Raw genomic sequence first — 24,786 nt, 5'->3', positions numbered from 1 at the left:
ACATCTGGAGGACAGTGGCTTGCCCACCCCCGTGGGTCAGTCTTTGCTTTCACCCTGCTGAAGAAGCACATACCTCGGACCACTCTGACAGCTCCCACTGTGGGCCGCAAGCTTTGCTCTTGCACGATTTCCGCTCCATGGGCCTGGCGAGCCCGGCTGATTCACACAAGTCATCGTACACGGAGCTGTCAAAGCCGGGCGCCAGCATCTTCCAGCACCGCACGGTCCGGAACTGGGAGCCTTCGCTGCACGTCCTGGAACATTCGCTCCACCGGCTGGTCTCCCACCTCCGCATGGGACCCAGCGGCGGGGCAGGGAAAAAGCAACACCTGCTCAGCCCAAGACGCCTTTGCACATGTTCCGCATGAACAGGATCACAGTGCCAGCTGCTGACAGTGCAGGGCATGAATTTACTCAGCAGTAAATCCACTGTGTCCATTATTCCATGTTAAGAGTATCCCAAAATGCCTACATCAAACTGCAATGCACTATTAATCCTGGGCAGAAAAGGGTTAACAGGGAGACCAAAGCCCTGCCCGGATTCTTAGCAACGCCCCCCACCCCCAGGCCTGCTCTGCTCTATCCTAACAGGGGTCTCACAACAAGCCATCTTTAGAGGGCAGCTTTCCTGACACCAGCTGGCACACCTGATAAACGAGTTACACACCTTCTGCTAGCTGGCAGTGCTGGGAAACTGCTGGAGCAGCCCCTCCCCAGAACGAAAATCCAAACCAGTGGACCTTTTGAAAGGAGCCCTGCGCATGACCACTGCTGGGACTCGGGCGGGAAGCCCATCCTGCTCGTGGGATCCCAGACCAAAATGCTGCACTAGACTAGACGAGACTAGACTTTGGGCCTAATCCAGTTCTTGACGCCCGAGCTCTCCTAAGCCCCTTCCTCTTGAACGTGGGTCGGTCCACTCTTCCTCTGTACTTCCCGCTTTGTTGGCAGCTCAGACTGCAAAGGGCCGGGAAAAGCGCCACGGGTGCGTCAAGAGGGCCCCGCGAATCATCTGAGTCGTTCGCATTGCAACGGGCTGAAAACTGGATCGCTCGACAGGTTGTCAATAAATTCTTCCTCTGGTTGTTCTAAGGCAGGGATTTCAGATTTACTATCATGGGTTTGGAGGAATGTCCCCCTTGCATGGGCTTTTTCTGACCCCCATGAGTGCCGAGTGCTTTGCATTGGCTTCTTTAAATTATACCTATTTTCCTGGGAAATCAGCACATGGAAACACGAGCAATGGGGAGTCAGGCACCAGGGCTGCCTGGGTTGGTTCCATGGTTTCAAAGGCCCAAGTGGAAAGCAACTACCCACCCAGCCTGGGAGAAAGTCGCAGCTCTGCTCCACCAGTCGCAAGCTACAGCTGTTTCCCCCAGTGTCCGGATTACACCCCCCACTCCCCCCGGAGCCATCAACTCACCTGGGCTGGCAGTCTCGGCCTGCACAGAGCTCATGCGTGGGCTCTGGGCGGGTCAGCGCATCACAGTACCCGTCATCCACTTCCACTCCATCGTAGCGGACACACATGGCGTAGGAAGCGCTGATTCCTGGGGGGAACCAACGTTGCCTCCGTTCAGGCAAAGCTCGTCCAACTCTGAGGCCTCGGGCAGCTTCTGCCAAGCCAGGAGACGACCCGGAACAAGGGTCCGACCCGGAATACGGCCGCGTCGTGTGGTGGGGCTGTACCCTGGGCTGGCTGGGCTGGCCCTAAGTCAGGGCTAGCGCTCCACCCACATGCCTTGGCTGTGCCCCCAGCGCCAGAACGGCTGTGCGCAGTGGCTGCGCCCCCGGCTCCACACGACGCCTGAGGATGCAAAGTGACGAGGCACAGGCAGTGCAAGCAGTTCGCACATCCCGAGTGTCGCACAAGGGCGTTATTGCAGACTAGGGCTGGGACAACACTCGCCAGAGCACGGCCCTCTCGCGTTGGCAGACTTCTCGTGCTCGGCCGAGACTTGGAAAGCGAGCCCAGCTGCGAGGACGTCTGCACAAGCTCGGGCGATGACGGCTGCTCCATGAGGAACCTTCTTCCAAGTCAGGAGAAGGGACACAAATGGCCGTTTTGGCACAGCGGGTGCAGCAACGAACGGCTTCTGCGCATGGCAAGGACGAGGGAGGTATCTGGGGCTTGATTCCCGGAGAGCCCCCCACAAGCGTGGGGCAGGCTTGCCGGGATCTCAACTCAGGGCCACGACGAAGCGGGCACGAGCCCAGGGAGCCGAGCCACAGAACCCATCCGATTCCCACCCCCAAAACAGACTCCTCTGAGCCCCACGGTAACCCGGAGCCTGCCATCCCACTGCATCCCATCCAGTTGCTAGCCAAGGGCCTCGGATGCCCCTCCTCGCTGCGAGGAAGCCGGCGGGCGGAGCAAAAGGGACCAGGCTGCCACCCCGAAAGCCCTGCAGCAGGGGCAAAGCTACCTGAGGTGCACGTGGAGCTGCAGGGGGCGTAGGGTGACACTTTCCAGCGGTACATGTCAGCCAGACTGATGTCGTCATGGCCAAGAGGGCTCAGCTCGAAGTCATTGCTGCGGGAAGGAGAAACGGATGCGTGAGCGCCAGGATCGGGGAGTTGAGGAGCAGGCCCCCGGGCCAGCTCCAGAGTCCCCGGAAGAGCAGGCAGCCTTCAGTCCTGCGCCTTCGCCCCTCTTCCCCCAAGCAGCGTTCGATTTCCCTGCTCTTGCCTGGCCATTCCGCCGTTCAGAAGGGCTTCTCCTACGGCTGGGTTTCTGCCAACAAGCGACCTATTCAGCAGCCTTGCTCCTGCCCTTTGGCCTTCAGCCCTCCCGCCACTGGTCTGAGGCACAAAGGGCTTCTCCAAAGCTGACTTGCACATGAGGAGCTCCTTTCAGGCATGCATGCAGGGGGGCGGCGGGAGAGTCAGCTCTCTGTAGCACTGCCCATTTCAATGCCTGCTCTCGCCCAAAGAAGGCAGGAAGCAGGCAGGAGTTGGACCCCTCTGCCCAAAACAGTCGCTGCCAGCGGCACTCTCTGGCTAGCCACTTGGCAAACGTGGCAACGGCTGTTTGCACCAAGCAGCAATCTAGCTCTGGCCTTCATACCCATGTTTTCCCAGTTCAGATGGCACAACAAGCCTCTGTGGCACACGGAAACCAGAGCAGCTAGTGGTTTCCAAAGCCCAAACCTACCAGACTGAACTACCATGACGGTCGGGGGTTCCGACCACAGGACAGGCCAACCCACGTGCGAAGGCACTGTGGCCTGCCTCATCGTTGAACCCAGCCTCTCTCGGGAATGGGGCGGACTTCTTTGATGCGGTTTAGCTGGCAGCTCCCCCAGTAAGGTACCCCAGTTTACATGTAAACATACATTTCTTCTCCAGATTGACTTCTGAAAAAATGAAGTTCTGGCTAAGCCAGCCATCAGTAATGTCTCCAAGAACTCTCTCTTGGAGCAGCTTAGCACTTCAAGGAGTAGGCATGCCTTGAGTGGTGCCAGCTGGAGCTGGGGGTCAGACTAGATGACCCAGGAGACCCCTTCTGACTCGCTCTGTTCCTGTGTTTCTAAGGAGGCACCCCCACTGAATCTCAGAAGCTGGGGCAAGAGTGAACCTAGGCCGCTGGTAAATCTTCCTGCCGCTAAAGCTAAAGGCGAAAGGAAGCAGGGCTCACATCTTGGCTGCAGCTTTCAAGACGAGTCCTCCTTTTGCATCACAGCAATCTTCACCCTGAGAGGATGTTTGCCCCCCTTTACCTAGGGAACATCTTCCCATCTCACCTTTCGGTGCCAGGAGCCTGAAGAGGTTCTGAGAGCGGCTTGTTCTCGAAGCTGCTCTGAAGGCTGGAAGTGGCACCAGGCTCGGAAGACGTGGCCCGCAGAGTGCCATTCCCTCTTTCGCCCACCACGTAAGCTTCAGCGTTGGCATTCCCTAGAAAGTTGCTTTTGGCAGGCTGCCTGTGCCATCGTTCCAGCCACTCTACCAGTGGGACGCCCCAGAACCTTATCGTTGAATTCTTCCTCCCCAGCTTGACTGCCAGGTAGTGCAGTTCCCTGCAAAGGGGGACGTTTTGTGGATCCCGGAGACACAGCTTCTGGAGAAGATGCGGTCTGGATGGCCCAGTCTTGCTGGTCTTATAAAGCTCCGGCCCCCCAGCGCCATGAGGAACAGCTGTGCTGATGGCCACCTGACTGAGCCTGAAGGCTTAAAGAAAAGACACGCCCGTGAGCCCAGACTATTTCAGCCTGGGCAGGGGCCTGTTCAACAGCAGCACTAACGGACACTAAACTTGTAAGCAACCTCGAGCGGGATGTTCAGTATTACTTGCAGCTGCAATGGATTTTCCAGGGAAGAGTTGCACCCACAAATGCTGTTGGTGTTGCACAAGCGGTCACTTCCGCTATTACATCATTTACATAATTTACATAAGTGTGAGTGCTGAATCAGATCCTGCCCTCTCGGTTTCTCGCCTCTCCAGTTCAGGGCACTTGTTTCCAAAGAAACAGGGAATTGGGCTCAGCCGACTGTGCCAGTCCTGGGGCAAACTGAGGTGTGGACAAGGCCAGCTGCGATCTGGAGCAGAGTTAAAATGGGATGATTTCTTGCAAAGCTTTCAGAAACGAGTTTCTAACCTTCCTGACTGCAGAGATAAAAGTGCCAGTGTTCTCCATTAAAAAGGCTCCAGGCTTTTAAAAGATGGCCCTTCCTCTGTCCTAAGCCTGGAGTGGAAATCACTGTTGCTATCAGGATTTGGGTTAGAAATGCTAATACTAGGAGAATGTCAATGCTTTAGAGAAAATCTCAGCCCTCGATCAAGAGTGTCTGAATGACTAAATTCTACCATCCTCCAGGCAGCATTGGTCCATCCACGCCTTTGTTTCATGCGGAAGCAGAAAGAAGCAGCAGCTGTGCCTGCTTGAGAAAACAGTGAGGAGAAAGCCCACTCACCCAGGCCTGCTTCTTTGCCCACCGGCACGCCTTCCTCTTCCCCTGCTCCATTCGTCCGGGAGGCCTGCTGAGCTCGGAATCCAAGCCTGTCTTCCCCTGCGCCGGGTTTCCAGGCCCAGTCCTTGTCCTGAGCAGAGAGGTTGCTCAGGAAGTAATGCTGGCCACTGAAGGCCACGCCACTGTGCTTGTTCCCCTGCAGGAAGCGTTCCCCTGCACCCTTGGGAGCCAGGGAGTCCCAGGTGGCGTTGAGACCTTGGGCAACGGAGGGCATCGCCTTCTGCCGACCGTGGCTGGGCTCCCGCAGGTGAAGGTAGAGGGGCACCTGGCTGGCCGGAGAAGCCGTCTGCAGAGCCGGCGACAGCATCCTCGGCACCGTGTAGTCATAGGTGACATGGGGCATTTTGCCGTTCAGGTTATAATACTGCGTTCAGCAAGGGAAAAAGAAGAGGGAACCAAAGCAACCGTGTAAGCCGTCGGACAGCCATTTTGACCGGGGCGAGGCTGCCCTTGTGTTGTGATCCGACCCTTCCAAGGGAGACCCCTCCCAGAACTGGGCCTCGCCTCCCCTCCCCAATACAGGGAGCCCCCTGCCTTCTGAGCAGGAAGGGAAGAGAATGCAAGCGGACACTCGTCATCGTCAGCCGTCTGAAACACTTCCATTAGGTTCTTAACTCCACCTCCTTCCTTCTCTAACCTTTATTCCCTTTGTGTCAGGCCTTGAATGGGTATGATCACCCCAAAGGCAAGAACTGCCAGATATTTATCTTTGCAAGCCCCCCACCCAGGGCCTTTTGGCTTAAAGGGCCAGGGATAAATGTTGCACGCAGATCAATCCATGGGGTGACGGTTGTCCGGTCAGGTCACCTCACCGCCCCGCGACCCATCTGCGAACAGCTCCTGGAATTCCCTCTTGAAGATGAACGAAAGAGCTTCTCATCCCTGCACCCCATCTGCCTCCCTGAATTAGGGGTCCACAGTGGAGAAGGGCCCTGGCCAAATCCTAGGGCATTCAATGCTAGCATAGTCCGTGTCGCCGAACCAGAACGCTTTCTGACATTGCCCCTCAGAGGTGGGGCTCTGGCAGTCAGGAGGATGGGCTTGGCTGTAATGAGTCATCTGAACTTTGGACCTGGGCAGAGAAACAGCGGCCTCGCCTAGGAGCTCTCCCAGCTGCCCCCGACTTTTTCCTACCTGAAAATGGCACCGGTCATTTAGGGTCATTTATCCTGCGCTTGTCCTCTCTCCCTCCCCGTGTTTGTTTCTGGCTCCTTGAGATGATATGGCGAATCTCCCATTTGGTCCTGTGCCTAACCAGGCGGGTTTCTTTAGAGCAGGACAAATGCAGCATTTAATTGGGAAAGCGAAAGCAAGCGTGATTTCCTCTTCTGTATGTGTGCTGTTCTGCTATGCCACAGTGCCACTTAGAGGTGATGTAGCAGAAAAGCAGGAAAACAAACGCTATTGTGCTCAAGTCTCCATTCTGCAAGGAAGCTGAAAGTAGATGCAGTGCTGAACAGCCTCATGGAGAAGAGCTTCTCATTTCATTGCTGCATGAATCCCCTTCAAGGCTGCTCCTCACAAGGTCTCGGGTCACCTCCTGTTGGCATGTTGGGTGCAGAGTCAGAGACCAGCTGAACGATTATTACTGGGTTTGTTACACTTGTCTGGCATTATCTGACTTTAAAGAGACAGTCTTAGAATTAGCATGTGCACACAGGGGAAAATTCAGACATGTGACTTACGTGGCCCCTTCCTCCGCCCACCTCTAGCTACTGTCACAGCCACTGTGGCACCTGGGAGCTCCAGGTTCGAGTCCCCACCCAGCCGTGCAGCTCAAAGGGTGACTCTGGGCTGGCCGCAGACTCTGAGCCTCACCTACCTCACAGGGTGGTTGTTATGAGAATAAAGCTGAGGGGATCATCTAAGGTATTTTGGGTTCTTTGAAAGGAGAAAAAGGCAGGGCACAAATATAATACATAAAAATCACTAAGTAGCCTGAAATGCTGGCACTTCAGCCCAGCGCCATCTGCTTGCATAGCCCTTCTGGATCACCCTCTGTGTGAATTAATCTAGAATCAAATGGCCACCTGACAGGCAAGGAAGAAAAGAAGGGAAGCATTATGGTTGAGAAATCCGGGACTAGAGGAGAGCGTGACAGAGCACAAGCCAATGGGTGCTCCCATTGTCGAACTCCCACTTTTGCAAGAACGCACTCCTGTGGGAAATTATACCAAGCGGGAGACAAACACAAGGGCAAGGCAGTATTAGGAACCAGATTTAATATCTACAGAGCAGTTTGGGATCTAGCGTCTTATCAAGTCAGGACGGCTGTCTTCCCTGGTGTGACTTGCAGGTGCGTGTATAACGGGAACTAGAAAACTTCTCTGCCCCAGAGAGAACTCTAAGGGGGGCTCCAAAGCAGGCCGGAGCGGCAGCCTGAGCTCGGCACTGTTGCGGCCTTGTAGGAAAGGCACGGCTTTGCCCAGCTGTGACGCTTCGGCTGGCCTGCACAGAATCAGACACACAGAATAGTGGAGCGACGCCCCTGCTAGAGACGGGGGGAGATTCATTTGGTTGGCATTCCAATACGAGCTGACCTAATTTGTACTTGTGGAACTAATATGCAAACTGGAGCACAATTCCCTTTGTGCTTCTCCAAGCTTTGTGATACTGCCCTCTGATCAAAACTGCATACATAAATGCGTACCTTAGGAAAAATAGCATTTAAAAAGGCCTGTAGTACGGAAAATTCTTGCTCAAATTGTCCATGACAGGGAAAGTCACGTACGAAACGTGCATGAATGTTCGTGCAGATGCAGAAGCAGGATGGAACAAACCTGTGCTTGAGAAATTACAGAAAGAGGAACATCGGGACCACATACAAAAAGGAGACGGTTGTGACCAGTGCTTTTTTTGTCAAAGAATGCACCGGAACAGAATTCCAGCACCTTTTTTCGACAGATTTTCCAAGTTTTAAAAGTAACTTTTGAAAATTTGATGTTTGGTCCACGTGGATTTGAATCGCCCTGTTGAGCGTAGCAGGTGGGCGGCAAAATCATTGAAACGGTGCATGTGGGCTGCCTGTGTGTCGAATCCGATGCGTGCGTACTTCGTCCGCGCTGGTTGTGATGGTGCAGCTCGGCTTGTGGCACCGCGTGGCTTGTGATTGGTTGTGTGGTCGTGCACTGAGTGCTTACTGCGGGCGGCAACTGTTATGTTTCGTTACACAACTGATGTGTGTGGGTGTGTGTACAGTGATTGACTACGTGCAAAAGGTTAATAATTTCATGAGTTCCGGCACCTTTTTTCTTACAAAAAAAGCACTGGTTGTGACCTTCCACTTGTGGATTCAGACGGATCTGACACGAGCAGCTAAGCACAGGAAGTTCCCTGGCTCGTGGTCAAGGTCTCCTGGCATTTAGTTAGCCTGGGGTGAAGCGATCAGCCCAGAACGTTCCTGCGTGCCATGAAAAGAAGCTGAATGACAGCATTACAGACACTGAAACCTGTGAAAAGCAGAGCATCTCCTTTGCAGAAGATACTTTGGAGCAGCTTCCCCAGCCTCGTGACCTCCAGGATCCTCCTTGGGCCTTCATCTCCCAACATTCCTCAAAATGGTGGCCAACAGCCAGGAATGCTGATCCAATGGCCAAGGGAGCAGCTTCGGCCCACCCAAAGTCAGCACGACACAGGAGCTTTGCCTCAACCGGAGTTGCAGATTCGGAACATGGATCGTTCAATCGTGTGCCTGGCAGACATACTAGTGCTCGCCAGCAATGCAAGAAAACAGTCTTGATCATACGACCTTCTGCAGAACTTGTCTACATAAGACTGCTCATCCGCCATGAATCCATGCGGCCATGTTTGGCTGTGTGACAGAACTGAGATCCAAGCACTATGGAAGAAATATTTCCTTCCTGTTTTCCTGCTCCATCACCTCTAGGTTGCGCTGCGGCACAGCAGAATAGCACAAATACAGAAGAGGAAAATCGCACTTGCGGTTGCTTCCACTATTAAATGCTGCATTTGTCCTGCTCTAAAGAAACCCGCCTGGTTAGACACAGACCCAAATGGGAGATTCACCGTATCATCTCAAGAAGCCAGAAACAAACACGGGGAGGGAGAGAGGACAAGCGCGTGATAAATGGCCCTAAATGACCGGTGCCATTTTCAGGTAGGTAAAAGTCGGCGGCAGCTGGGAGAGCTCCTAGGCGAGGCCGCTGCTTCTCTGCCCAGCATATAAGAGAAGGCTTTCTTTTGTTCTCATAACCAAAGGCAGCATTCTTGCTTTTCTAAAGCCACTCACTGAAAGTGCTGGTTAAACACAGGAGAGAAACAGGCGGCCCATGGCATAGTCGAAAGAACCCAGGGACCAGGGAACGCGAGCAGGGAATGGAGAGCACACAACATACAAGCCCCGCTTACCATGGCATTGAGAGACTGGTTGGTAGGTCCTGGAGCGATGATGTACTCTAGGCCGTCCGAGTGCAGGTTTGAAGGCCGCCGGTATTTGAACACGGTGCCAGCCACTCTGAAGTTCTGTGGATTGTCGATAGCAGAATTCCCATTGAAGAAGAAGTGCCCAGATTCATCCGCAAGAGCTGCCGAGGAGACAGAGGGGGAGATGAACGAGCAAAGGGACAGCCTCCGTGCAGCACCGGCCGGGGGAAGCACAACGAGATGCCCAGGGGCACAGTCTGGGTGAAGGACTCTTCCATCAGCTCCCACAGTAGCCCCTTAGCTCAAGAATTGTCTGCTGTGAACATGTGTACGAGGTGCCTTCTCCCGCGTGGGCAAAGACACAAGCTAAAGACTGTTTAAGCCCCTTTCTTCCCTGCTCAGTGGTGATGTTCACACAACATGACAAGAAACCCTGAAAAGTTGGAAAGCTAGAAAGACTGCCAAGCTGGGCAACGAGGATGACTCAGGGACTGGAGGCAAAGCCCTGTAAGGGAAGATGGAGAGGACTGGGCACTGTTGGGAAGAGAAGGCCGAGGGGTGATATGATCACACTCCACAAGAACCTGGAAGGCTGACACAAAGAGGAAGGTCAAGATCTCTTCTTGCCCATTCCAGAGTACAAGACAAGGAATAAAGGACTTAAGTTAAAAGAAACCAAATTTAGACTGGACACTAGGAAGAACTTCCTCATTGCCAGAGCAGGGCAACAAAGGAACCTATTCCCTGAGGAAGCTGTGGGCTCTCCTGCACTGGAGACATTCGGAAAGTGTCTGGAAAGTCCTCTGAGTTGGAGGGTGTGACTTGGTGTCCTGCACTGAGCGGGGGGTTGGCCCCTTCCAACTCTACTCTTCTATGATTTGATGAGTTGTTACCATGATCCATGGGGGGTGTTTTTTGTTTTTTTTTAACCATGATTCACCTGACAGACCAACAAGTGCTTTCTACATTATCATGGTTTCCATCCTCCCCATTAAGTCTTCCCACTGTTAACATGCATCCCATCAGCCACTGCATCTGAAATTCAACCGCAAGTACATTGCTCCCTGCCTCTTGCCTCTTCCTCACTGGTCAACACTTAGCGGCTAGATGGCTAGAGTGGCTCCAGCAGTTGCCACTCTTTCCAGGGGACTCCGTGATAGCTGCCTACCATGGAAATTGTGAACATCGGTTCAGACAACATGACAAACCATGGTGGTAACAGAGAAACCATAGAACAAGCTGTTGTTTCTTTTCATGGTTTCTTAAGGCCACACTCACCATTGTGAAATGCCACAACTGGATTCAGCCACCATAATAGACCAACAATGGTTAAACAACAACGTTGGCTTGCAAGGCACTTTAAGGGGAGGGGCACACGCAGGAAGGCGCCCTCCCTTTTTGGCACTGGGGGAACCAGCTGCCCGAGGGGAGCGCCATTTTCCGTGGCTTACCCAGGATGTTCTCTGTTTTCCTTCGCTCAATAATGAGGATGTCCATGGCACCAGCAGGGATGTTGGCGATGAACACATACCCTGAGAAACGGGAGGCACATTAAAATCAGAAAAACTGAGTCAGAAGCAAGGACTCTGGCCACGCTGTACGAAGCCGTTTCTTAGTCTTCCACAGACACAGCCACCCTTTCTGGTATTTCAGATAGGCAGGATTGCCTCAGCACACGAAATACACTCCGGAGCGAGCTGCAATCAATTCATGACTCCTGTTACCCTAATGTAGCGTGTTCGTAGCATGCATGTTTCAATGGGCCATAGAACATTTGGGGTATCTACCTGGAAAATATACTGTGCAAAATGTTCTTTGCTTTAGCAAGCCGCAGGTCTTCAAAGAACAAGGGCTGGTTTTGCAACTATCGATTTTGAGATGCATTCAGCCAGAAAGGGCACACACAGAGATATGGTTGGTCCATATCGGAGTGAGCGAATTCCCGCGTGGCTGAGGCTTCACGGAAGCTGGAGTCTGAGTCCCTGGGGCCGCCCTCTCGCGGGGGAATCACACGGCCCTCTTCAGCACTCAGAGAAATACGGTATGAACCAACACCTCTGCCTGAACGCGTGGGGCGCCGCCAGCACAAATCCGCTCCCTCGAAAAAGGGAGAGTCGCAGGAAATCTCGCTCGCATGGCTTTCGCTTGCGTGGCAAAAGCTCGGTGCTGTTAGCAGAGTGTACCTAACTGTGAGATCCCTTTTCGGAAACTGCCCGAGACGCGGTAGCAAGTGCTTCCGTCTCCTCCACACACGCGGCACCGATCCATCACCTGGGAAGAATAGAGGCTGCCATCACAGCCTATTGGCTAGGAGGAAAGCAAACAGAGGCAGTCTTGGCATCGGGAGCATTTGCTACAAACCCAACCAATAGAGCTGGGGTCTAGAAATTCAAGGCTGGGGACCAACTCTAGACTTTGGGGGTTCCTACTTTCCCTCCCTGCCAAAGTCTGGTGGCTTCCCAAGTTTTGCAAAATTTCCCCCATTCTGGAAGGCTGAAATAGTCACAGGCAGCAAGAGATTTAGTTGGCACTTTGACCCTGGGCTGGCCGGCCTTTGGCTCCCCCAGCACGGCAATGCAGTGCCCAGGAGCGTCCCCAAAGCGGCATTTGGCCTGTGGGCTGGAGGCGGTTTCTGACCCCTGAGGCATAACTGAGTCCTACCCCAGTGAAACGTCACCCCCTTCTGCACAGGGGTTGGCACAGCTCCTTGGCTTCCTCTCCCAGCTGAGCTCAAGCCGCTGCGCAGCCTCCGTCACCCTTCCGCTCCCCACCTCCCCTCTGGAACTCTGTCTGAAAGCCACTCAGCTTCCACTCCACTTCTAGAAAAACATTATGCCCACATTCTCCTCTCCCCACCCACCAAAATCTCGTCTCTCCCTTATCTTCAGTTTGCCCCCCCCCCACCAAACCTTTGCAATTTAATCCTTCCTTTTCGTTTAGAAACTTTAAAAAGCTATCAGCAAAATTATGCACAACTTGGAGAAGTGAACTCTCTTTGCTAATCCTAGGCTTTGGGGCAGGGGAGTCAACAAAGGAGTCGACGAGCAGCAGGCCAAAAGAGGCACGGGCCACGCGGGGGTGCTAACGGCCACCTCAGATGGCCAGGAACACAGCCCTGGCCGTACCCACGGAGACGAGGGCTGGCGAGGGCTCTTCTTCCTGCAAGCGGCTGCTCAGGGGCTGGGCTGAGGGCCAAGCGGCGAGGAGCACCCCGCCCATGTCTCCCTCGTGGCTTCCCAGAGGCAGCTGCTGGGTCGCTCCGGGGAAGAGGATGCTAAACCACCAGGACCTTTGGCCCGGGTCCAAGCAGGCTCTTCCTGCACTGTGTTCCCGGCCCCGCCAGGCTCGTTCCTGACCCAAGGAGCCTGCAGTCCCCACTTCTGTGCGGCACCCTCCCTGCACCAGGCACTAAGCCCCGGTGAGTGAGCCCAGTCAGCAGCGCCCCCCCCCCCCCAGTTTATACCTCGCACTTGCCGCCGATGCAGACCCCACGGTACGTCCGGTCCCGGCACGAGGTGCCATCTTGGGCTCGCGCCATCAGCTGCCTCTCCCCGCTCCTGGTGGTGCACTGCAGGTCACAGGGCTTGTTTGAGATGCTGGTGTCGTCATCTAGGGCCGGGCCCAGGGCGAAAGGGGGCAGGTGAGCCTGGGCAGGGAGCGCCCCCGAGGGAGGCGAGAGGCCGCAGAGGTCTGCGGGCCGGGTGCAAGCGCGGCCTGCCGTTAACCAGGTGCCGTCGGATATTCCCGGGGAACTGCTCCCGCCCAAGGGGCTCGGATGCTCCCCGGGCAGCCCCCTTTTCTGGGATCTGCCCTCTGACACCATCACGGCCCCTTTCTCTGTTCACAGAGAGCAGGGGAGGGGCGAGGATGCTGGCAGGCCAGAAGAGGGTACCAGCGGGACAGATCCAGTCCGCCGACCAGACGTCTGCCATCCCTGCACGTGATTCTCACTGAATCCAGCAGACCTACTTCTCGGTAGACAAGCAAAGAGTTGCACTGCAAAGGACCGGAAGACACGTTGCTTCTGCCATAAAAGCAGGCATGGGCGTATTTTAAATAAGAACAATAAAAAAGCCTTCCCGGTTCCAGCCTTGGCTGTCTTGACACCATGGTCTGAACCTGACGTACCTGTGAGTCTTTCCTCCATCCCAGGGCACCCCAGGTACTGCACCAGGTGACACGGCTCCGTTCAAGGTGAACACCTCCACCCTGGCATGTTCTCACGGATCACAGCCAGCTTCATCCACCGGAGTGGTTACTTAGATCACATTGGTCTTCCTAGATATATAATCCTTTCCCACTGTTTATTTATTTAAAACTTTCGTAGACCGTCCCATTACTGAAGTCTCGGGATGGTTTCACAATACAAAATGTAAAAAATGTAAAACACAGCATCCTAAAAATTCAGCTAATAATAAAACCCCGATTAAAACAGCCATGTCTTAAAACATTGGGAAAATAGAAAGAGTTTGGCCTGGTGCCAAAAAGAATAAAGTGATGGCGCCAGGCAAACCTCTCTGGGGAGCGAATTCCACAATTGGGGTGCCACCGTAGAGAAGGCCCTTCTCTGCACAGCCCATTCATATTCATGTTCTGAATAGCCCATTTGGGAACTGGGGAATCCTTCTAGCATCCCCTCACTTTTGGGCTCCACGGCATACACTCCTTTCTCAGTATCCGCATGCGTGTGCGCACATGCTCACGTAACCACTGCGTTAACTGAAGCATCCATCCAATGGGGTTTCAGTTCATGTACTCTCATGTGCAAGGCATGCTGGGATGTAAGGTGGCAAAGGACACCGCTTTGGTGCTGTTCCAACCAACCAAGGTGCCTGCCCTCAAGGAGCACAGTGCCAGCCACGCCTCGCAAGCACCTTTGCCTCCTGGCCCCTTGACCTTCCACCACTCCGAGCAAGTAACTTAGCAGAGGCACACCTGGATAGAGAGGCACCCAGTGGAAATAGCGCTTCCCGAAGGCCTTGGCGTTGAAGTTGGCACACTGGTGCTCCTTGAAGCTGGCTGTGTCGGCCGGGCAAGGCTGCAAGGAAGACAAAACCAAAGCTTAGCGCCTGTCCACTGCCCCCCTCCCACAAGGCACAAGGGGCTGTTTGCACGGCGTCTGGGAAAGAGCTTGCATGTGTGAGGAGGCTAATATTGTCGATAAAACGCCAAGGGTCAGCAACAAACTCAATCGCGTTAGTAATTGCGCAAATAACTTTTGAAAGGTAAAAAGCAGACCTCAGGAGGTGGAAGGATTGATGTGAATATATGTACTCGTTTATTTGATAAATGATTGGGATTGGGAGGCTGCAGTGTATGTGTGTTAACTCTCTGCCACACACTGTGGTCCCAATCCGGAACAGCCCCTGCCTTCTGCATGGAAAGAAAAACTCCCCTTCGCACTCAAGAGAGATTTACTTGTAGTGCAACTGGCGGACACGAGCGGGACAGAAGTCTAGATTGGAGCAGCCTATTTTAGTTCCCCAAGCTTCCACTGCCAGGAACTAAATCTTAGGAAAGGCAGGGCAACCGTGTGCAACAAAGAGAGGGCCACGCAAAAGTTGTGAAGTCACTAAGTGATCAGGGGAAAGAGGGTGTGGCTGTCTGGGGACCGGCAGAAGCACAAATCTGCCCCCCCCCCGCACAAAGTCCAGGGTTTCTGCAGTCCTGCACATACCCCCGTCTAAACTTGCCTATTTGCTCTTTGTGGCTTAAACGCCATCCAGGTCGTAGCTAACGGTATAAATGACAACTCGTCCTGTTGGCCATCCATTGTCCTGAAGCTTTGAATTTATGGACCGAACCCATTTCTAAGTCTAACAATGTGCTTGGACTCAGCCATCCCAAAAGGGCTCTGTGACCCCAAAGGAAGTTTACCTTTGATACTAAAGGCATTGTGAGAGATCTGTGCAGCTTTCCTGCCTTTCCCTTCCTTGGTCCTTCCCCGTGCATCAGCCGGGACTTTAATAGTTCTCTGCAGCAGACAGGATGGATGGATGGATGGATGGATGGATGGATGGATGGATGGATGGATGGAGGACAGAAAGGGCAAGAGGCCTCAGCCGCTTGCTGCTGTTCTTACAAGCCTTCAAGCGCCTCTGACCTGGGGCAGCCCTACAAATGAAGCCTCTCCCAGCTCCTGTGGACTCAGCGCTGGGGTTTCCCTCATGGAATCGGTCCGTCTCCTAGTTGGGTTTCCCCTTCTTCCTCTGCCTCCCACCTTTCCTAGCATGAGGGCCTTCCCCCGTGACAACACTCATGGTAAAAGCAAGATCAACACACCACACAGCAGAGTAAGACGGAAAGATGGAGCAAGATGGCGTTCTTAAAAACACGCATCACCCGGGCATCCCGTTGCAACCCAAACGCTCAGCTCAGGTTCCGGGTTGCTGCCTCTCACCCCGCTCGGCACAAATCAGACTGCTCAGAGCAGCGCTCCAGGTGTGTGGAACAGCAATCCCATCATTCCAGGGGATGATGGGGGTGGCAGTCCAACCGATCTGGCAGGCACCAGGTCAAGAACGCTGGGCTGAAGGGCTGGACTTTTATTGGTCAGACCAGGCGCAATCTCCTTCTTGGGCGTGGAGCGTGTCCGGTCACCTTGGTGAAGTATTCTATTCCTGCAGGGACACTGCAGTGAAGGTTAAGCTACTGCTTTTGCTCTTGGCTGTGCCCGATGCGGAGACAGGAAGCAGGGTTTGTGGCTCAGTTTGCAAACTGGTGCCGAGGAACGGTGATTCCTGGCCCTCTGTTCTCATGCAGCAGGTTACAGGCAAGTTTGAATGCGTGGCTGGAGGAGGACGGGGCTCCCCTCTGGAAGCAGAGACAAAGCGACCCTGCCTGCGGGGGTCTGCCCCACTTCCAGCCATTTCTGGGCCTCATGGCAGGGAAGGAGCCTCTGCAGAAACGCCCCACCTGGAAATGGGGCAGGCCATCTTGTCTGAGTAAGGAGAGCATGCTGTTCTCGCCCCATAGTTCTTCCAATGGCTGGAAGACACGCAGGGGGCGGGTTGGACAGAGCCCGTCTCTTGCCCATCCGGATGTTGTTTGAAAGAGCAAGCCTGTGGGGAGAGCCCCCAGGAGGGCTGGCCTGGGAGCAGGAATGCGAGCCCTGCTGTCCTTGCGCACGGCTCTGGCTTCCACACAGAGGGATCTCGGTACATGCTCAGTGGACAGGTTGTGGCTCCTTGATGGTAGGGGAGGCCTCAGCAAATTGAGACCCGTTGGGAAAGAGCAAGAAGTTTTAAGAAAGACTGGATGGCCGCACGTTCCTTTGTGCTCACTAAAGAAACAGGGGGGAACTGAGAAACTGGCTGTTCCGAACATGCAGCCACCCCACTATCTTGCTGTTCCTTCCTCTCCAAAGCGCCGAGAGAATCGCTGCGAATCTGAAGAACAAGCCACATCGCAGAGGTGTGGCCTGGCAACCCCCACTACTGGCCGCCAAGTTGCACAGCTATTGATGCCACACTTGTTGTGTTTCATGCTCATGGCAGCACACAGAAAGAGCCAGGCAGTCTATAATGGAGAGACCATGTGGCACAGTGGTTAGAGCACCGGACTGGGATTCTGGGTTCCAGTCCCCCACTCAGCCACAAAGCTCCTTGGCCCAGAGGCTCATGCTCGGCCTCGGGAGGAGCAAACAGAGCAGAGAAGGGCCACACACACTGGCCTGGCCTCCTTGCCCGAGGGGAAAGGGCAGGGCACGAACCCAGCAAGCAGGCGCGCCCAAAGTGAGAGGGCGAGTCGCTCTTACCTGCTGCTGGCACAGCTGGTAGTGCTTGGACTGGCCCAGGCAGACGCTGCTGTTGCTTCCCTGCGATACGGGGAGCCTGTGAAGGGAAAGGGGGCTTTCTGTAGGTGGCAGGACAACCCGGCTCCAGGCCGGCTCCTGCCTCAGCCTCCGCAGACGCTCCCCGTCCACGCGCATCCCCCGCTGCCACCCCCACAGCTCTGCATCCCAGTTTGGAGGGGCTCTCACACTGGCGATGAAAGCACAGCGGGGGGGGGGGACCTGGTGTGTGCGAAAGGGAGGTGGCTGTGAAGCGAGGGCAGGATTAACTCAGATCCGATCCAGAACTCACGAGACTGCCGCCCCGAACCCCCCTTTCGATGCTGGAGCACGCCTGAGGCGTCTCTGAACATGTGTGGAGTTCTGCGTCTTCTGCCTGAGGCGACACAAGGCAGTGCCCGGGCAGGGGGATTCTGCTTCGCGCAAGCCTCCCAAAGCAGACAGGCCTCAGCACCAGCCTGGCTCTGTCCAGAGACTGCCAAGGCGATCCCAGCCTGGAAATGGGCCCCGCGGATTCCAAAGGGACGGAGACACAGTGCAGCTTGGGCTTTGCGACTCAAGTAAGCTCTGGATCTCCTTTTGAGCATCTCGACCGAACGCTTTCCTCCTCATGCCATGAAATGAATATTGATTACTATGACGTAAGTTATGCCCCCCGGTTGGCCGCAGAAATATTGCCGGCAGCTAAACTTGGCTCATGTCCCTTCTCATCATGGGTAGCTGGATCCTTTCTCAGCCCACAGGATGCCCTCAAAATGCCCTCAAAGCTTTGTCTCCAACACTTCCTGCAAAGATCTAGGGAGAGAACTGTTTTAGCTGAAGCAGTTTGTGCAACTGTCGCATTAACAAGACCGCTCGGCCGGTCCCTCCAGGGGCTGAATATGCCAGCAAAGATGGGAATGAGAAATGAATGGCTTTTCCTTCAACAGGCAAGGAAAGTGGAAAGCAGCAGGTGTGAAGAAGAGGAGGCAGGTGCATCAGACGGCAAAAACAAGGAACTATTTCTCAAAAGGAGCATTTGGCTACCACGGAGGGGGCAGAAGAGGCTGCAATAGGCTTACAAGGGAGACAGCTTTGCGATGGAGACACTGGAAAATGCAGATAAGGTGCCAGGGCTTGAATCGAGGAATGAGATTCGGCATGGGAGCATCTGTGCTGTTTGTCATCGCCAGCTCTAAGGAATCCTAAAGTCTCTTTATCTCAGACCGCCTCCCACCCAGAAAGTATAAAATGCAGAAGGCATTTCGAAGGCAGAGAGAGAAAGAGAGAGAGAGAGATGCACACACAAACTCTTTTTTTGAAGACAGAGTGGCTGGAATTTCCAAGTCATTGAGCTCAGGGGAAACGGCACTGCTGCCCAGGCGGAAGGCACCACGGCACATCCGGGCAGCAGTGATGCCCACGCAAAGGGGGCACTCCACCCCCATCCTGCTGGAAGGACAGAGGAAAGGCCGGGGCCTGGCTCGGGCACCCTCTGCTTGGAAGTGCGTTCATGCCAAGTGAAAGGTGTGGGAGAGGCAGAGGCGGCAAGCTGGGCGCCCTTTTGGGTGCCAGCCCTCATCAGCCTCCCGGGATCTGGAGCAGCTGGTTACAAGAGGTTCCACTCCAGGGAGCCTCGTTCAACCCTTTGGGGGGACAACAGCCTCCTGCAGGCCAAGCGCGTGGGGAGTGGGCGGGTGGCAGAGGGGAGAGCCCTGGAAGCCCCGTGGAGAAACCCAGCCACTGTCACTGCGCAAGGGCCCCGCTCCCCAAGCCCCTTCGACTGGGGACCTGGGTCTAGATGAAAGCCGCCACACTTTCAGGACGACGACCGGACAGAGCACAGGGGCACGGACAGGAGGAGAGCAGAGAACAAGGAACAGCAAGGAGGCAAGCCAGGACGGCCCTGAACACCGTCTTCCCGGCTGCCTTGGGGGTGCAGGGGCCGCCAGCCGCTGCGGCTGTTTCCCGGGCTTTGCACCACGGGGCTTACCGCTGCCGCAAGCAGTGCCTCTCCCGGGCCGCCACGCCGCCCCCGCAGGAGCGCGAGCAGGTGGACCAGGAGTTCCATTCACCCCACCACTCGGCGACCTCTTCACTCCAGCCGACGCCGCCTTCAGCTGCTTCACTGCTGCCCTGACAGAAACAGGGAAGGGTTAGCGTGAGAACGCCAGGCCGAGCCAGGGGACAGCCTGCAGGCTTATGGCTTTGCTACTGAAGCCCTAAACTGGAGGGGAGCAGTACTCGAGAGAGCACCTTCAAGTTGCCCAGTCCCTAAGATTATCCAGTGGGATGTGCCTTGTGCTTCCGAAGGGCCCTATGGCCTGGCTGGAATTCATCTGCAGCAGAGCCTTCACTGGGGTGGCCCCGTTTTCTGTGAACTCCCCGACTCTGGAGATCAAGAGGCACCAATGCTGCATTATTTTCGGTGCCTACTTTTTCTCAACAAGCCTTCAGTTTACCAGTTTTTATTAGTGTTCTGCTGATAAAATTTTTGATATTTATGTACTTATGTCCTTGTTTTTTATATGGCACCTTTTTCCTTACAAAGAACTCAAGGTAGCTTTATATAATTCTCTTCCTCCTCTCAAACTGATCCTCATAACAACAACCCTGTGAGGTAGGCTGGGATGAGTGTCTGTGACTGGTCCAATGTCACCCAGTGAGCTCCATGGTTGAGTGGGGACTAGAACCCAGATCGCCTGATTCCCAGTACTAGTTCTGAACTAGTACATCACACTGGGCCCCGGTGAGATGATGTTTCATTCCTTTTAATGTTTATTCATTGCTCCTGAATCTGCCTAGATGTGTAGCAGTATATAAATGTTGTGAAACAAATAGATCAACATCCTCCAAATGGTACAGCTGTATCCCATTTTATGTGACAAGATCTGTGGGATCTCTAAAAAAACCCGTGGGAGGGCCCTTTTTGTCTAGTCTAGATGTGTGTGGGTGTCAGTTAATTCCGTAATTCATGCTGAGAGCATGAACTTTACAGAATCATAGAAGAGCAGAGTCGGAAGGGGCCACGAAGGCCCTTGGGTCCAACCCCTTGCTGTTGCAGGACACCAAGTCACACCCTCCCGTTTGCATGAATTTTGGGCATTTAGATTTGAAGGCCGCATCCTCAAATGCCTCAGAACTTGGGTAGCCCGGAGAACTTGTCCAATGCTAGAACCACTCTGTCCTTTTCTGGAACTCCCACAGGGCTTGTTCTGTCCCAGTGGCCGATGGAGTGACTACTCTGTGGTCTCATCATCCTGAGCCAGCCCTGGCAACCTGTGACTGCGTGGCCATTTTACCTGGTCTGCAAAAGCCTCCTTACTGCGTTGCAGGAAGCTACAGAAAAGGGAACCACCCCGAGACGTGGTTGTCCGGCGTCCCGGGAGTGCTTTGTGTGGGCTTTTCACAGGTTCAGTGGAAAAAGGAAGCCCAGATGGGGTCTGGGTGGGCAGTCCAGACTTCACTTAAGCCCTCTTTCTTGATCAGCCCAAGAATGCATGGAAACTGGGGTCTACTAGTGCTCAGTCCCTGTACAAAACACCCTGTCCCCACCCCATGGAAATGCCTTACTGGTTGCGGCATGCAGCATGGAGCCACAACCAGCAAGTCCCTGAGTATTTCGAAGGTGGGTAGCGTCCCTCTTTATACATGTAGTGTGGTCTATTCCAGCTGCCAAATGCAGTGTGAAGCAGCTCCAGGCTGTTTCCCCACCCCACAGATGCAGCTCTGCCACATCTCAGCGTGGTCTTGGTGGGAAGGCAAGAGCCAACGCAAAGCAAATTTTTCTGCGGTGTAAGCAGTAAACATGTGCCCAGTTTTAATGCAGAAAAATAATGCTCCAGCCACCAGGAACCTGGGACACAGGCGCAGAAAGGACGCCGAAACCCGGGCCTCTCTTGGGAGGGGGCAAGGATCCTCCCCACTCCGGCAGTGCGGAGACTGTGTCCTCCAGCTATTCTCAGGGGGGGAGTGGCGGAGGGCTTCCTTGGAGAGGCAGGCCACAATGGGCCCAATGACCCATGAAATCCGGGAGGCGCAGGCAAGCCGAGTGAAGTGAGCAGGGTCTCGCCTCCTCCGTTTCCAGCGACAGAGGCTGCGCCGGATGGCCCGGCCTCTGAACGGGGGTTCTATAATAATGAGCTGCTTTTGACAGGGAGTTTTTACAGCTGTGGAGAGACAAGTGTAATTAAAGAGCACAGAACTCTAATTAGCGCTTCTCTGCGAGGTCAGAAGGTGTGCCACACAAAACAACAAGTGAACGGGCCATCCTCACCCACCAGCTGCACCTACTGGCAAACTCAGTGAGGAAATGGAGGGGGAGTGGCTGGGCCGCGGATTCGCTTTCCCAACACCCCGGGGACAGGAAGGCCCCGAGAACGCCAGTGAGGAAGAATGCTTCCCAGGGAAGCCAGCTTGCAGCCGCTTTCCAAGCAAAACACAGAGCAAGACGTCTGAACGGCCTTATAAAAGCAGTTGTCCTCTGGATGAGTTGGACTGCAATCCCCATCATCCGAGTCAGCATACAGTGCTGCACGGGGATGATGGGAGTTGCAGTCCAGCACATACATCTGGGGGACATCTGGGCAGGAAAGCTGGCTAAAGATAGCCAGTTTCCTCTGAAGGTTTTGGAAGGTGGGTCCAAACGCGTGGCCACCTTATGGGCACTAGGGATGGAGCTGCATTTCAATGCCTGATCCTAAGCAGGTTTCTATGGCAGCAAGAGGGATGACCGTGAACGCACTTCGGTCCTGTGTGTGACTTATTCTTCCTTCCGTAATAGCTTCCCTCACCCAGCTGGCTGTGCCACATAACCTGAGAGTGTCCCGGGATCCCTCGCCCAGGGGATCTCTCTCAGTTCATATGCACACAAGCATCCTCTGCAGCACGGCAAGGGAGCCGGGGACGCAGCCGTCTGGGAGCCAGTCAGTCACGGAGGGAATGCAAACAGTGTCACAGACAAGCATTGCCCAACTGCCACTTAACTCATTTAGGGTCAGGATATTAGCTTGTCCAGATGCAATCCATCCAAATTTTTCAAATCATCGAACAGTAGAGTTGGAAGGAGCCATGAAGGCCATTGGGTCCAACTCCTTCCTGTTGCAGGACACCACGTCACACCGTCCCACTCAGGTGGCTGCCCAGTTTCCCCTTGAATGTCTCCAGAGTGGGAGAGCCCCCCACCTCTCCGGGCAGCTGGTCCCACTGCCGTATTGCTCTGACAGTGAGGAAGCCTTTCCTGATGCCCAGCCTGAATCTGGGTTGTTGCAGCTTGAATAGATTATTCCGTGTCCTGCACTCTGGCATCAGCAGGAAGAAATCTTGCCCTCCCTCTTTGAGACAACCTTTGAGGTAGTTACAGAGGGATACCATGTCCCCCTCAGTCTTCTCAAGGCTGAACATGCCCAGTTCTCTCCATCTCTGTGTCGCCAGTCCCTGGATCATTTTTGCTACCCTCCTTTCCACCCTGATTTTTCTGCATCTTTCTTAAATCTTGGTGCCCAGAACTGGGCACAGTGTTCCAGGTGAGGTCTGGCTAGTGAGGAGTATAGAGGAACTACGACTTCTCGTGATTTGGAAGTGATACTTCTGCTGATGCATCCCACTGCCTGGCAACAGTGACACACGCATTAGTAACTTCCTGACTTGACTTCTGTAACGCGCTCTATGTGGGGCTGCCCTTGAAGACGGTCCGGATACTTCCAACTGGTGCAGAATAGAGCTGCCAGGCTGCTGACGGGGACTGGGCATTATGTTCACATGACTCCAGTTCTCCGTCAGCTTCACTGGCTTCCCATTGAAGTCCGGGCCCAATTCAAGGTGTTGGTTATGACCTATAAAGCCCTTAACGGCTTGGGTCCCGGTTACCTAAAGGAGCGTCTGCGTCCATATTTGCCCTCCTGCCCCTTGAGATCAGCGGGAGAGGCCCTTCTCCGGGAGCCCTCCGTGAAGGACATTAGGAGGGCGAGTACCCGGAGGAGAGCCTTCTCTGCGGTGGCGCCCAATCTATGGAATGTGCTCCCCAGAGAGGTCCGTCTGGCGCCGTCATTATTTGTTTTTCGGCACCAGGCCAAGACTTTTTTATTTAAACGTCATTTTAATTGTTAATATTATTTATTGAGTTTACATCTTTGGCCAGGACGTCTCCAATTATATTATATTGTTTTATATTGTTATTATGTCATTTATTGTTGTGAGCCGCCCCGAGGCTTTGGCGAATGGGGCGGCATAGAAGCTTCCTAAATAAATAAATAGCATGTGCCCTTTTTGCAGCTACAGCACCCTGTTGGCTCATATTTACTCTGTTGTCCACAATAACCCCAAGGTATTTTCATTTCGAGTTCTGTTGAGCCAGGTGTGCAGCTTGTAGCGATGCATTTGTGTTCTCCTTCCCAGGTGGAGGACTTGGCACTTGTCCCTTCTGAATCTCCTTCTGTTGCTTTCAGCCCAGGGTTCAAGTTTATCATGATCACCCTCTTCATTCTGTCTTCTGGGCTGTTTGCTGTTCCACCCAGTTCTGTATCATCTGCAACTTTACTCTCTTTCCTTGTACTTCCTCATCGAAGTCATTAATAAAGAAGTTGGAGAGCACTGGGCTGAGGACTGAACTTTGCTGCACCCCACTAGTTACCTCCCCCCAGTTTGAGAAGGCCCACGTGATGAGCACTCTTTGGGCCGATTCAGCAGCCAATTTTGGCTCCACCAGACAGCTTTTCTAACTAGCCCACTTTTTGCTAATTCGGTTACCAGAATAGCGTGGGGCACTATCTCACCTTTGCTGCTTCCTTTGGATGCTGCCTTTTCACACGGGATTCCCCAGACCCGGGCTTGCCTGACGCACGTCCGCAGTCCAAGTGCGGCACTAACGCAAGAGAAGCCCGCTCGGCTGCACGAAGGGCACTGACAGGCCGGTGCGCGGAGCAACGCCACCCCGGGAAGCGCCGCGGGGCGGGCGGGCACGCGAGCAGAGAAGGGGGCCTCCGGAGGAGCAAGCCCACCAGCGGGGCGAGAGCGGGAAAAGCATGCTGCTCGACTGACCCCCTCCCACCTGGGGCGCTTAACCGGGGGGCGGCTGAGCCTCTCCGGCGTCGCGCCCTTCCCCTTCTCCCGGGGACCGAGCCGGCGACCAAGGGGCGCGCAGGCCGCGCCTGGCGAGGGAGGGGAGGGCCACGGGCGCAGCGCCTCGGCGGCCCGGGCCGGCCACGCGCGGGAGTCCGGCGAGCGGCGGGCAGGCGCCCGAGTGGCGGCGCGGGCCGGGCCGTGCCTACCCCGCCCCCCGTTACCTTAGCGTGCAGGGCGCAGGCGAGCAGCAAGAGGAGCGGCGGCGGCGCCAGGAGCCGGCGGGAGGAGGCGGCGCCGGGCGCAGCCATGGTGCGCGCTCGGGCTCCGCGGGCGGCGGCGGCAAGGAGGCGGCGGCGAGGTCCCGACGGCGGCGGCACGCGGGGCCGCCCGGGCGCAAAGCTGCATGGCCGAGCGCGCAATGAACGCCTCGCAACCTGCGGCCGGCGGGCGCACGCGGCAGCTCCCGGGCGGCGCTGATTGACAAGGCGGCCCGGGAGCCGCCCGGGGCGGGGCGGGGCGGGCGCGCCCGCGGCTCCCCCCGGCTCGCCCCGCAAAGGGAGGGGGCGGCTGGCCGGGCGCCTTCCCGCCGCGCCCCGGCTCAC

General features: G+C 55.0%; 1 protein-coding gene across 1 annotated transcript in view; it reads right to left on the bottom strand.

The window, feature by feature from the left end:
* LOC123027915 (ADAMTS-like protein 2) overlaps positions 1 to 24,492 on the bottom strand; it is a 29,563-nt gene extending 5,071 nt beyond the window's left edge. Inside the window, exons 1-13 of the mRNA XM_044439271.1 lie at positions 24,406 to 24,492; positions 19,116 to 19,258; positions 17,108 to 17,183; positions 14,287 to 14,389; positions 12,815 to 12,960; positions 11,535 to 11,658; positions 10,803 to 10,883; positions 9,337 to 9,512; positions 4,912 to 5,332; positions 3,744 to 4,167; positions 2,427 to 2,533; positions 1,424 to 1,550; positions 74 to 287 (exon numbers count right to left, since the gene is read on the bottom strand). Coding sequence (XP_044295206.1) covers positions 74 to 287; positions 1,424 to 1,550; positions 2,427 to 2,533; positions 3,744 to 4,167; positions 4,912 to 5,332; positions 9,337 to 9,512; positions 10,803 to 10,883; positions 11,535 to 11,658; positions 12,815 to 12,960; positions 14,287 to 14,389; positions 17,108 to 17,183; positions 19,116 to 19,258; positions 24,406 to 24,492 — 2,229 coding nt within the window. The remainder of the gene's footprint in view (positions 1 to 73; positions 288 to 1,423; positions 1,551 to 2,426; positions 2,534 to 3,743; positions 4,168 to 4,911; positions 5,333 to 9,336; positions 9,513 to 10,802; positions 10,884 to 11,534; positions 11,659 to 12,814; positions 12,961 to 14,286; positions 14,390 to 17,107; positions 17,184 to 19,115; positions 19,259 to 24,405) is intronic.
* Positions 24,493 to 24,786: the final 294 nt, after the last annotated feature.

This window comes from Varanus komodoensis, unplaced genomic scaffold (genome assembly GCF_004798865.1).
Source record: "Varanus komodoensis strain SLA01 unplaced genomic scaffold, ASM479886v1 scaffold34_1, whole genome shotgun sequence".
Classification (NCBI taxonomy): domain Eukaryota; kingdom Metazoa; phylum Chordata; class Lepidosauria; order Squamata; family Varanidae; genus Varanus; species Varanus komodoensis.
Note: the sequence above shows the minus strand (reverse complement) of the source record. Positions and strands in the feature narration are given on the sequence as shown.